Genomic DNA, 13,589 nt, shown 5'->3' with positions numbered 1-13,589 from the left:
TATTCCTATTTTTAATGAGAATATTTCTAATGTTCTAACAATAAGTATGAAATTGGCTGCAGGTCTGGTAATGCTCATGAGTGAAGGAACTATTCTTCCATTCTTAGTTTCCTTAGGCCTTCCACAAAGCCATGCTTTCCTCTGTAAGATCGTCAGTGACCCTACATGACCACCCATTTAGTTTTCCTTTGGAGTCAAGTCAGTATCTCCCACCACCAATTTACTGGTTGAGATGCAAAATTCTCTAAAGAGCTTGGAGCACTCTGTTTAACAGACAGTGAACTCCAGATGGTTACTCTTCTACATCCACCTTGGCCTGCTTACCACTGGCACAGTAAAGTCCTCATTTTATTATTATTTTTTTAATTCTCCTTTTTCCCAGTCTCGTAAGCCTCTTTGGGCAGCATGAGCCTTACTGGAAGGCTACTTATCTATTATTAGATGGTGCTGACGCAAGAGAGTACCTTGCCCTTATGTAATTTCCTTTCTCTGAGAAGCAGTGTCTCCCGGTGAGTGCAGCTAAATCTCTGCACCTCGGCTTGAAGTTTTCTCCTTCCCTTCACATTTTTTTATTCCATCCTGAATTCTCACCCGAGTCTGATTCATCTTCCTTCCTGCTTGGTTTCTTTTCATTTAATCTTTCATTTCTTCCTGATTTATCTTCCCTCAACTCTAACTTCTTAGCACACTAACCTCGTTTCTTTTCGTTCACTTTTTATGTATTATTCTCTCCATGTTCGTTTGCTCCTTTCAGAGTTGGGAGTCCCACTGATTTTATCTGATTTCACAGACTCTCCACTCTTGCAATCACCAACAGCATCACACACAAAATCACACACACATTTAGTTACTCACACTGTGTCTACCCAGTATGCCAATCTCATACAGCAGCTCTGGCTCACACTTTTACACACACAATTCTGGGCTGTGAGGCCCAGTGGTCTCCAAACTTGGCAAAGCCTACTTGCTTTGGGGGGTGGGGGTGGAGGTCAGGGTGGGGATGTATCTCGGTGGTAGAGCATTTGCCTAGCATGGGCGAGGCCCGGGTTCCATCCCCAGCACTGGAAGAAAAAAATCAGCTGCCTGGAACCTATCCAAGATCTACAGAATCTCTGGAGGCGGGATCCCAGAATCTGCACTTCACTAGGCTCTCCTGATGAGGCTAATAAAACCAGCCCAGTATAATGGGAAGCTGGTTAGCAGACCAGGACTGATCCCTCTAAGGTAACAGAGGTCCAAGAAGACCAAGGGAAAAAGGAAAAGATTTCTTACCGAATTAGTTTGGAAAAACTTACACCATAATCATCATCACCTTTAAAGATTCTCATGGTGTATTAAAGGCTCTGAGAAGTCCTGCAATGAAAAATCCTTCCACTCCCCCTTTTTAACTCAATGTCTTCCAAACCTGTAAACCACCAGGTCCCTTTTTCAAAGAATACCTATTAACATCCCACAGAACAATCTGGGAAACATGGCTTACGCAAGTTCACATTTTGCAATCCATTCAAACTCTGTGGCCCTCCCCCCAAGAAAAAGCAAGCCTTACAACTCTGCAACCCTGTTTTCCCCAAGGCCACCTGCTCAGGTATTCCCCTAACCTTCTCAACCCAGGCACCACCCTGCAGAGACACCTGGCTACTGACATACCAACCTGTCTTTCATTTAGATCCACGACCATCCTTATAGGCAGGGATCTTTATTCCCAATGTGGGGAAATGGAAAAGGAGCTTCAAAAGGTCTTTCACTGGTAAAAATCATTTCCCCCCATTTTTAAGCAGGCTCGGGGGGCATGAGTGTCTGGGCTGTTTATGTGTCTTGTAGGAATGCGGGTCAGTCTGACGAACTCAGGGGAACCTTGGGCATCTGGCATTCCCTAGTAAGACCACAGTGAGCCAGGGGCACCCCTACCCCGGTCCATACTGCCCCCATTCCAGGGCGGACCCGCGGGCCATCACTCACCGAGGATGCGGACCTGCGTGATGGCCCCGTGCAGGCCGAAGAGCATCCAGAGTGGCTGCGAGGCGTCCACGCACAGCTGCATGCCAGCGGCCATGCCGTTGTGGCTGAGGTGCAGCTCGCCATCAGCATTCACCACCAGGCCCAGGATGTCGCCGCTGTGCAGGGGCCCTGGCACGCGACACACGGCCCAGAATTCCTTGCGGTCCACCAGGGCCTCGGGGCTGAAGGGCAAGTCGGCGGGCCGAAGTGTGCCAGGGTCGCACGTGGTGACACCGACAGAGAGCGCGCCGGGTCGCGCGCCGCCCGAGCGCGTGACCTTGATGAAGATGGTCTCGGCCACGCGCACGGGCCGGCTGGTGAAAACAAGCGCGCGCTCGTCGCGCCCGTGCTCCAGGCGCGCCACCGTCTGCTCGTCCAGGATGCGGACGTGAGCGCCCGAGCGCAGCGGGTGGAGGCGCAGGTCGCCGTCGAGTTGCATGGGCAGCGCTCGGCTGTGCTGCGAGTTGAGCGAGTTCTGCGGGATCGGGCAACCAGCCGCCGGCATGCCATCGTCGCCGTCGCCGTCGCCGCCTGGCACGTTGAGGTCGCACAGGCTCACCGAGAGGCGCGCCTCGTCGGTCTCGCGCCGCAGTGACGGCCGCCGCAGGGAGGTGAAGGAGCGCGGCCGCAGGCAGTCGGGCAGCACCAGCTCGCTGTCTGCAGCGGAGAGGGCGAGAGACAGGCGACCGTCACTCCGGGCCGGGCGGCCCGCGGGTGGGCTCCCTGCGGCCTGATTCTTGCTGCGTTTCAAGTCTGCGCCACTGAAACACCGCATGCTTAATGGAATGGAAAATGCTTATGACATAAATTAGCGAGCAAAATCAGGGAGCAAGGTTGCACAGGAATCTGTTTAGCCAAAGGAGGAGGCTGGAAGGAAGACACCAACGTCAGGACCGTGTAATTGCCTCTAATTGCTTAAAACTGACGGTGCTTTCTCTGCAATGTGTTTATTTTCCTTATTGCCCACAGTAAGCACATAGGAGGCTTTCCGTAAATGTTAACTCCTAGGACCTCCATTCTGAATCCCAGCATCTAGAACTGAGCGCAGCACTTAGTAGGCAAACATAAATATTTATCTTTTTAAATGCACTGATGACATTCTAACACTCTGGGAGGCCAGAGGGACCCCCTCCCCCAACCCCTTTGCGGAAATCGTCTCATCTAAGCCTAACACTTATCTTTTGAGATTACCATTGCCACATAAGGACACCAAGGCCGAAAAAGTTAAGTCCATCCAAGAGAGCCTTTTGAGAACGATTTAACTGGGAGTCAGCCCCTTTCTCTTTAAGCAGACGAGTCATACAAACTATAGATACACAGTGTATAGAAAAGACAGTTCAACAGAAAGAAAAAATAACCGCCTGCTGGCCCACCACCCAGAGAAAAACACTTTAAATATCTGGATCATGATCTTTCAACATTTTAAAAACTTTTTCAGTTACTTTTCTAATGCAAAACTTGAGTTATGTTGTATAAACATCAATAGTTTTTAACATTTTCCGGGTAACGAATCACTTTGAAAATGTGCAATAACTTTGACCTATCTCCTCAGAAAAATACACATTCTTACTGAATTCTGTGGATAACTTCAGGACATCTGTGACTGTCCTGAAGGCTAAGAACCCTGCACTACAGAACTTTTTTTCCCTTTTTCACAACCATATTTTTGACACCATATTCTTTTTTTTTTTTTTTCTCAGTACGGGGGATCAAGTCCAGGGGCACTTTACCACTGAGCTATGTCCTCATCCCTTTTTATTTGAAACAGAATCTTGCTCAACTGCCCAGGCTGACCTCAAACCCATGATCCTCCTGCCTCAGCTTCACAAGTTGCTGGGATTACAAGCGATGCACCACCAGTGCCCAGATCTAACGACATATCCTTTTAATGGCTTTTAATAGCCTGTTTCATGGAGTTGCGTGACTTATAAGGAAAGTAATCACCATGTGCCATGAATGCACCTCACCTTAAAGCAGCCCATGGAGGTGGACCCATTTTACAGATAAAGCTCAGGGATGTTGTGTGACAGCCACCAAGGAGTTGAGCCAAGATTGAAGCCAGGTCTGCCCAACTCTCACCCAATGCCACACTCCTCACTTCTTGGCCTCCTGTTGATTGAACTTATTCAATAGAGTTGATGTCCCCAAATTTGGTTGGTGCCACTAGAAGCCACACCATGGATCAGTGCCTTCCTGGAAGCCTTCTTAGCCTCTGTGCCTTCTCTTCAGGAACTGGGTGAAGCTTGGGGGACTACTCTGGTAGGGACAGCAGAGACCAGAATTCAGGTCTCCTACCACTCTGCAAAGGCCTCCTGAGGCCTGGCTGGTTGGGGTTTCCTAGCATCGCATTGGCGAGAAGGAGGGAGCCGACTGGAAAATGCGATTATTCCGGGGAATTGACTCTGTGACAGCAGTGGTGCAGAGGCTGGGGGCTGCGTGGAGCATGGAGGGCGTGCACAGGAGGGAGGCCGGGGAGACAGTGGTGCGGAGGCAGGGAGGGCTTGTGGCTGACCTGTTCCTGGGAACAGTCCCTACTCCCTGGCTTCTCAGGGATTCCAGGAACTGGCCCTTGGGGACACCAGAGAAACGGAGAAGGGGAAGGGAGGGAACAGCAGGGAGAAGAGGAATGGAGTCTCCCAGAGATGCCCTGCCAGAGCCCTCAGGACCTAAGCTGCCCCTGGGCCCAAATGCATATGGACCCTACCCTACCCAGCCCACCCCTTAAGAGTAAGTTGGGCAGACCATAGTGTGACTTCTAGTGACACCAGCCAAACTGGGGATCGTTGACTCTGTAGAAGGGGCTCAATAAACAAGGAATGGGGCTGGGTGTGAGCTACCCTGGTCTCTCTGCCCCCTCAGGAGTCCTCTACTGGAATATACCTACTACCAGGTGTTCACTAACACCCAGGCAACCTGTTCTGACCTGAGCTAATCTGCCTTTAAGAAAGTGTTTCCTTCTCTTAAACTGAAATCTACCTCTCTGTGTCTAATCCAGTACCTACAGGGCTGTCAGACACCTCTCCTCAGGGAACGAGATGGCCCACACGCCTTCCATCTCTGCTCATTAGACAATGAACAGGCTCAGTTCTCCAGATGCACATTGACCATTTCGAGGCACAGGCCGGCCATCGCCTCCAGTGATACATGTACTGTATGGCTAACAAAGCAACCTGAGAGTACTTTGGGCTTTCTCAGTAACCAAAATCCAGATACTGGTAGGCAGAGTAGGAACACAGTAAAGTGCAGTGAGTTTGAAATCATCACTCTGGGTTCAAATCTGGACTGCTACTTCCTTATGACAATGCCCGTGACCTTGGAAAAGCAGCTTAACTTCATGAGACCTCTTCTTCAGCAGTCAGATCTGAGTCTACTGATGCATACAAAGTCTGTTATTCTCATCCTGCCCTTAGAGAGGGCAGAAAGGAGAAATGGAATAAGGTCCATTAGGCACCTAGTAGGAAGCCTGGCACATACGAATCACTGGGTTAATATGAGACATTGTTAATATTGCTAACATGCCACGTGGTTCGGAAGGCAGTGCACGGGCTCCGGGGTGACCCAGGCCTGGGTTTAAATGCCCAGCACTTGGCTGGTAGCCTTGGGGTAAGCAACTTCCCTGCAGCCCCACGGCTCACGGGAGAACAGGAGTGCAGCTGCCTCCCTTGTGACTGTTGCAGGACTGGGATCAAGTGGAGCTCCGTCCACTTCGGATATTCAGGTTGAGTTTGTTAGCCAAGGTCAGAGCCACCTGTACTCAGACCATCAACTATTTGATTTGACATCCATCCTCATGGGCACTGGGGAAATATTCTTTTGAATAAAATCGTTGACTAAAGACCCAGAAGAATCCCAGATGTGGAGAGCAGAGGGGAAAGAAGAGAAGGAAGGAAGAAGAAGCACTGAGGATGCAGAGGAGCAGGGGCTAGGAAGGTGACCCCTCTGGCCTTGCTGGAAATACTGCTGGAGCTGGGAGCCGAGGCCCAGGAACTGCTGGGAAACTGCTAAACACGGCATAAATCCCCAGGGTCAGTGCCCAGCCCAAAACGTCTGCTCCCCTTCCCTTCCACCCTGTGGGTAAGAAGCAGCTGCAGCCAGTGAACTCCAAAATAACCATCCCACCAGTGGGCCCAGCCGTGTGAAGCCCTGAAATAGATGAAACTTGAGATGGAAGAGTGCCCTTTTGAAGGGGGACAGCAAAGGTCCCAGCTGAGTGAGCTGACATCAAGATGGGCATCAGGGTCAAGTCTGGTCCCCAAACCCCTAGAGAACACCCCTGGGACCAACCTGAGCTCTGGACCGCACTCTGGAATACAGCTGAGATGAACCAGGCAGGCAACCTGGAACTGCAAGCAGTCGGGTGGCCCCACATTTAGAAACAAGTTATGTAAATCAGTGCAGGGGACAGGGCTGCCCACTAGACAGGTGTTTGTGATCGAGTCAGGAACAGACAAGGCTGTGAGAGAAGCTCTCAGCTGGCCCAGCAGCATGTCCCCTCTTTGAGGAAGAAACTGGTCAGCCAGTTCTCAGCTCCTGCCTGTTCTGGTGCCTAGTGATGGCTCTCAGCTACCCTGGGCCAGAGCAGAAATAACCAGGCCTAGCAAGGGCAGGGAGGCCAGGGCCAGAAGCCCCACTCGCTGACTTCCCGTGTGCCCAGTCCCGCACAGAGGCACAGGAGAGGAATAAGCCAGAACCTGGAGCCTAGGACGGCCATCAGCCAGTGGAGAATCAAGGCTTCGAGCCATGAAGTTATTTTAATACATTTAGTTACAGGAGTCATAGCATCTCCCACTAGAAGGACCTTAGAGGAACTGAGGAACTAAGGAATTAGGAAATCTGTTTATCCCTGCAAGTTCTCACTCAGCCTTCGCTATGATGCCCCTGGGGACAGGAAACTCACCACCTCTCAAGGCTACCTACGCCCACCCTATCTCTGAATGACAGTTAGAAAAACTCTCCTTGTATGGGTCCATGTGTCCTAGATCACCAGTGGCGCTCCCTCTGATCTTCTCCTTCTTAGGGTAAATACCCGCCTTGGAATAAAGATCTCTAGCTAAGGCCCAGGTTTTGTCCCCTGTTTCGGAGGAGGTCAGGGGAAAAAGTCTTGGAAGAATCAGGATTTGACCTGGACTGGAGGACAGGGTTTGGACTCATCAATGGGAAACTGTTGGCAAATGCTGAAGAACAATCAGAGGAGGGTCCTGGGGCCAGCTCTGGCCCAGAGGACCACCCGGCTCTGTCACACCAGGCCAGCAGTGCGGGCTAACCAGGGCAGGGCCTTGGCACTGGCACAGGGGCCTCCTTTGAAGCAGGGCCCACCATCAGCCCTGAGTCCTGTTTGTTTGGATTCTCACATCCGGAGCGCTGGGTAATCTTTAACCACGGGTCAGCCTGCAGCCGCTTGGCCGCCTGGCCAGTATCTGCCAGCCCCTGTTTGGAAGGCGCTGCCAGGCCATTTACTGTCTCCATAAACATCCTCCTGCCGGTCTGCATCTGGCATGGGTAGGGGAAGGAGCCCGGGCGGGCGGGTGTGTGGCTTGGACGGACAAGGGGTTTCTCCACTCTTCTGGGCAGCACCCGAGACCCACACCCGCCTCCACCCTCTCCCTTTAAACTCAACCACGGGAAAGCAAGGAGAAACAAACAAGCTTCCTGAGGCTCACAGAAAGAAGGATGGAAAGTTCCAGAATTGCTCACAATTACAGACTCTTAGATTTATAGAATCTTCAAGCCAAAAGATCTTATAGATTCTCAGAATCATTTGGTCTAGTGGTTCTCCAATTTTCTTTTTTAAAAAAAGTAGAATATTTTTGTCCAAGGGAACCAAAGGCTCCAATTGAAGTCTAGGAGATGGGTGCGGAGTCCTGCCTCACCGTCCCTCTGTATTTCTCAGCTGCCCCAGAGATACCTCTGTGGAACCCCAGTGTTCCAAGGAACCCAGCTGGAGATCCAGAAAACTCATTCCAAGAAACAATTTGGATCACACAGTTTTCCTCCTAGTTAGAGGACTGGCTCAGGGGTTTGTCTCTTTTTGGTGGAGGAGGCTGAAGAGATTAGATAAGGTATTCCTTTTTAACCCAAAGACAATCATGCTTCCCACTTTGTAAATACTTGGGAATCTATGGCACTGTGAGTTAAGTGGGGCATGTATAATTATGTCCAAATACTCCACAGGAAGGCTGAGACACAAGGAAGCAGAAAAACTGCCCGCAGCTAGTGAGTAGCCACGTCAAGTCTTGATTCAGTCTCTCTCCTGCTTCTGAAATGAGGGCTTTGTCCCCAATACTGCAAGGCCCAGCTCTCTCCCTATGGACATGTTCCACAGTTCTCCAGATCTCTCCAAGGTCCCCAGAACTACATCCCCAGAGACACTAGGTGGAACTATGAAATTGCCATTTCAGTAGGTGAGAAGCAGGCAGGGATGGTGGCCACAAATGGCTCCACTATGCCTGTGCGTTGGGACAAGGGTCACACTGCACCCGCACAAAGGGCCAGATGAAGCCCTCTGGAACCCTCAGGGAATACAAGGCAGGCAGATGCACCCTTGGCACCGAATCAGGCATCCTGGGACCCCACTGCCCTCCTCCTTGTGCCAGCACTGCTGGGGCCCTGATGGCCTGTCTGTGCCCAGCATGTGCAGCTGATCCTTCCTGCCCTGAGTGCTCACACACCTTGTTCTGGAAGACACAGGAGGGCCAAGACGTAATAGGGAGCTCAGATGGACTCACATCTGGAGGCATTAGGAGGGAATGCAGCCCAGGCTGCTGGGTTCAAATTTCATCTCCACCAACTACCAGCTGTGTGACCTCAGGCACATTATCAGATCTCTCTGTTTCCTTGTCTACAAAATGGGTACAATAATAACTTTATATACAGAGGGCAGGACAATACATGATGCAAAACTTAGATTGCTTAGACCTCCACATGCTCTGGGTGGTCAAGAGGAGGAAGGGTCACCTGGAACAGGGGAGGTCAGAGGTTTCCTGAAGGAGAGGAGGATTTGGCATGTGGCCTTGATATAATTGGCAGAATTTGGAGTGAGCAGAAAGGAAGACTCTGGAAGAGTCTCTGAAACAGAAGGAACAGCAAGATTTTTTTTTTTTTCCCAGTGCTGGGATGGAGCCCAGGGCCTTGGGCATACTAGGCAAGCCCTCTCCCACCCTACCGAGCTGCTATGTCCTGAGTCCTTTTAATTTTATTTTGAGACAAGGTCTCACTGAGTTGCTGAGGCTGGCTTTGAACTTGTGATCCTCCTGCCTCAGCCTCCCAAGTCGCTGGGATTACAGGTATGGGCCACTGCACCTGGATGAGATTATTATTATTTTTTTAGATGTTTATTTTTTTATTTATTTTGTGGTGCTGGAGATTTGAACCCAGGGTCTTGTGTTTGCGAGGCAAGCACTCTACCAACTGAGCTATATCCCCAGCCCTGAGATTTTTATTTTTTAATGAAGAAAAAAAAATAAAAAAGGAAGATGGTCAAAGGAGAAGAAACAGCGATGGACATATCAGCACCCCAGCTGTCCCCACTCCAAGGGCTAGCCCAGGTGCCTTGAACTCTTATTAGTCTATTAGTCCCTCGCAGCCAAGGCTGAGGGTAAATATTGGTTTAGCCTGAGAAGCAGAAGCTGCAGATGGCAGGGGGCATTGCTCACTGTCTCAGTGCCACCAAGCTGAGACACACCCCAGGTGGAGCCTGACCCCTGGTTTTATCTCCGGGTGGAGGGGTTTCTTGTTGCAGCACAGCAGACCCGGCTCGCCTCCCCCCACCCCCAGAGAAGCAGCTCAGCAGCAGCCTGGCCCTCGGAAGGCTACTGGAGAGTCCCCGCACATCGCCCTCCTCAGCCGGGTGGGGGTCTCTCGCCCAGACCTGGGAAGTGGAATGCCACAAGCCCCGGGAGCCCCCCCCAATGCCCTCCTGGGCTCCACTACTACCGTTTGGAGGTGCCAACAGGTCCCCTCACATGACCCTATGTCCAGATCTGCCTGGGAGATCTGGATTCCAGGCCTGGCCTGGCTTCTGACCAGCTGGGAAAGCCTCCCCACATCTGGGCCCTGTCCTTCTCTACTGTCAACCGCAGTTCCTCCTGTGGAACAACTGGACAGAGCAGAAGCTGGGCGAACGTTCCTCCGCGCTGCCTGCGCACGCCCACACCTGTGCACACCCTCGCCCACAAGTTGCCGCTACCTTTCTACTTCAGTCTCCCCTCGAGCATCTGCTCCCCTCGTTCCCACCTCTGTGCCTGGACACGCTCCTCCTGAACCACCTTAATTGTTCTTCCCCATTTCTTTCACCTCCTTGGGTTCCTGACTTGAAGCTCATCTCCTACCAAAAGTCCCTCTGGATTGCTCCCCAGCCGCACCCCTACAGTTTCTCACATCTAACTGGAAAACGGGATTTAGGCCACCTCACTTCAAGTACACGGCACGTCCCTCAGTGTAAGAACTCCTCAAGGAGGGGGCCAGGTTTTCCGCTCTTGTCTCCCCCCACCCCGGCATAGTGCCAAAGCTGTGGTGGGCACAGGGGATGCTCAGGAGCACCCCAGGAGTGGATCCAAGCTCAGCAGCCCTTTGACAGGACCACAGCTGCTCTTCCGGAGTTAACGTTTTGGAGAAGAGCAAGGAGACCTCGGGAAACTGGGATAGGAGTTTATCTGTCCTTGTATTAATCACCCCATAAAACTTGTGTCTGTTTAGTCACTGGCAGGTCCCACTTCCTGGAGGTAGGAAGCTGTTATTCTTGGAGATACCAGTCTGGACCAGGGAGGCTGGAGGAAAGAGGATGATCGCTGAGCCTAGCATGGGGGGGAGACGGCCTAGAAGGCCTGAAGCTGGCCTGTCGGGCCATGGCATGGACACCAGCAGGGGCCTGGATCACCATCAAGGCAAAGACACCAGCCTCTGCCTCCACTCTGTCCCAGGACTGGGACATCCATGGCCAGACCAGGCTTAGCTTGCAAACCTACTGCATGCACACCTACCATGTGCCAGGCACCCCAGGAAACCTCTGACCTGAGGATAAGACGCAGGCCAAGTGAGGTGTAAAGGGCTTTGGTTCCAGAGGCAGGAGAGGACAGGTGCAGGACGGGCAGGCACTGATTAGGCTCTGGTTTGTGGGATAATCGCCCCAGGAAAGACTGGCCTGTCCTCAAAGCCACCGAGACAGGGCACAACTTTCTTCAAAAGAGACAACCGCTAAGAAGGGAGCCCAGGAAAAGCAAGAGGAGCTCACGGGATCAGAATTGAAGGAGGCGGGGGGGCCTGGAAGATACAGATGTAGTGACGCGGCAGGCAATGGGGAAGGGACAAGAGGCGAAAGAAAAGGAGAGGGAGGGAAATTGACCCTGAGTCTATACAGGGCCACTGGCACGCCTGGGGGTCAGGGAGCACTGAAGGAAGGAAGAGAGCCTGCAGCAGGCCCCTCAGCGCCCCTGGACGGCCGGCTCACTCCCTCTCCTCTCTTCTCTCTCTCCCTTTTTCACGTACACACAACAATCAGTTTAGAAGGAACAAAATGAAGAGATATTTTAATCCTCGAATTGAATTTAGGGGCCATAATCAGTGTTTGAAAATGCCCAGGGATTATGGTGATTTATAGGCAGGACGGGAATCAGCTGGGGCCTGGCCTTATCAGGGTGCAGAGGAGCCTGCCTGCTGGGGGCCTGGAGGCAACGGCAATACCCCCACCAACCCACTGAGAGTCAAAGAAGGGGAGCGGGGCCAGACCAGGCCCCTCTGCATGGGCTGTGGCCCCAGGGTGGGGTCCTGCTGATTATCCTTCAGGCCCCCCGCCCCTCAACCCCTGGAGGTCAGAAGCCCCATGTTACCTGCCATGTTCCCCTTCATTCCCACTTGTCCAGAGCCTCCTGGAACAGACAGGCCCAGTCCAAATATCCTCTCCTGAGAAGGCCTCCTGGACTCCACCCTCCCTCACAGACCTCAGCCTCCTCTGACCTCAGCCTCCTCTACCTCAGCCTCCTGACCTCAGCCTCCTCTGACTTCCTGCTTCCTTTTATGTTGAAAGCTGCTGGAGGACCCAGTTCAAGTCCCAGCTCTGCCACATCCCTACGTGGGCAAGCCAGGTCCTCGTGAGCCTCAGTTTTCTCTCTACCAAATGGGGATAAAAAGCACTCCCTTCTGGGCCTGCTGCTGAGAGGCTAAAGGAGCTGCCCGGATGGAAAGCATCGCTGTAGTTAGAAGGGACCTAGGGCCGAAGCGTTCGGGATTTACTACCCTCTTGGTTATGCCTTGATTGTGTCTGCAGTGTCTGTCTTCCTACCTGACAAGCAAGCCCAGGGTTGTCTGTGGGCTGGGCTGCTCTGTCTCCCCACCATCACCCGCTCTGTTCCTTAGCTAACCAGTCCCCCATCCTCCTATCCATCTCCCCACTCTCCCCTCTCTGCATATATTACTTAGCATCGTCTCAGGCCCAGCTAAGAGAAGAGGAGCCTGGCTGGGTAAGACATGGGTGCCTCCCTCAGCGCCCTCTCTGTCGTGGGAGAAGAGATACGTAACTGGATCTTGGTTCAGCAGAGATCTCAGTACTGCAAAAATCGCAGCCCCCAGGTGGTGGGACGGGATGGAGAAGAGCGTTCCTGGGGAACGGTTCAGGGAGGAGGCAGCTTTTGCGTTTGGCCTTCAAGCCAGAGTGGGGACTGAGGAAGACATTTTGCTTAGGGAAACGCAAGAGCACTACATCCTATCTTCCCTGCCAACAAGACCATGAATTTCTCAAGAGCAGAGACATTCTCCATCTTCCACCATGTGACAGAACCCAGAGCTAAGTCACAGAATTCACAGCCCCTTTACAGAGGAGAAGACTGAGACTCAGGCAGGAGTGGCAAGCTGGAGCTTAGACTCAAGCTTTGGGACCCAGCTGCCTTGAGGACACCAGAGCAGCAAGAAGATGCTCATTTAATCTTGGGTAAGCACTGCCTTCCCCAGGATGGGTGAGGGTGGCTGACACCTACGCTGTGTCAGTTATTCCTCATCAGCCCGCTTTTCAAAAGAACCCCAGGGTCATTCCTACTGCTCCATTGTACAGATGAGGAAACTGAGTCCCACCCATGGCACGAAATGAGACCAGGACCCAACCTGGGCCTGTCTCTAGCTCAGGCACATCACTGCTGCTCTCCTGCCAGAGAAGGTCTCGCAGGTGCACCTGGTCAGAGCGGGAGTGGGGAGCAGACTACCGTCAGTCAGCCTGGGCATCCTCCTTCAGTTACTGACACCTGGAACTGCCCGTTTCTGGCTTTCAACATGTCCGCGTGAATGCAGAAACACTTTTATTGACTTGAGAAACAGAAAGTTCCCAAACTGTGAGTTAATAAAAACAACCTTCTGATGTTCAGGACTCAGCAAACAGGCTTCTGGTGATTACTCATTTCTTTGTTTTTACTTTCACTGTCTCTTTACTCAAGTAAAAGTTTCACTGTTTCTATGCTTTGACTTCAGAAGAGGGGGCAGGGAACGGTTCTGAACCACCTCCACTGGTTTCTCCCTGCAAGGGGAAGGGGTGGGGATGATGGAAGCAGGAGCAGGGCTAGCTAGGCAAATACGTGGTACCCAGGACTGGGGGACGCTTGCTCGCTGCC

At 52.2% G+C, this 13,589-nt stretch overlaps 1 protein-coding gene across 3 annotated transcripts in view; it reads right to left on the bottom strand.

The window, feature by feature from the left end:
* Nucleotides 1–13,589, bottom strand: part of Neurl1 (neuralized E3 ubiquitin protein ligase 1) — a 69,422-nt gene that overhangs the window by 4,068 nt on the left and 51,765 nt on the right. For all 3 annotated transcript variants that reach the window (XM_047554217.1, XM_047554218.1, XM_047554219.1), the window contains exon 4: nt 1,960–2,655. In XM_047554217.1, the coding sequence (XP_047410173.1) occupies nt 1,960–2,655 (696 nt within the window). The remainder of the gene's footprint in view (nt 1–1,959; nt 2,656–13,589) is intronic.

The sequence above is a fragment of the Sciurus carolinensis genome, chromosome 5 (assembly GCF_902686445.1).
Source record: "Sciurus carolinensis chromosome 5, mSciCar1.2, whole genome shotgun sequence".
Lineage (NCBI taxonomy): Eukaryota > Metazoa > Chordata > Mammalia > Rodentia > Sciuridae > Sciurus > Sciurus carolinensis.
Note: the sequence above shows the minus strand (reverse complement) of the source record. Positions and strands in the feature narration are given on the sequence as shown.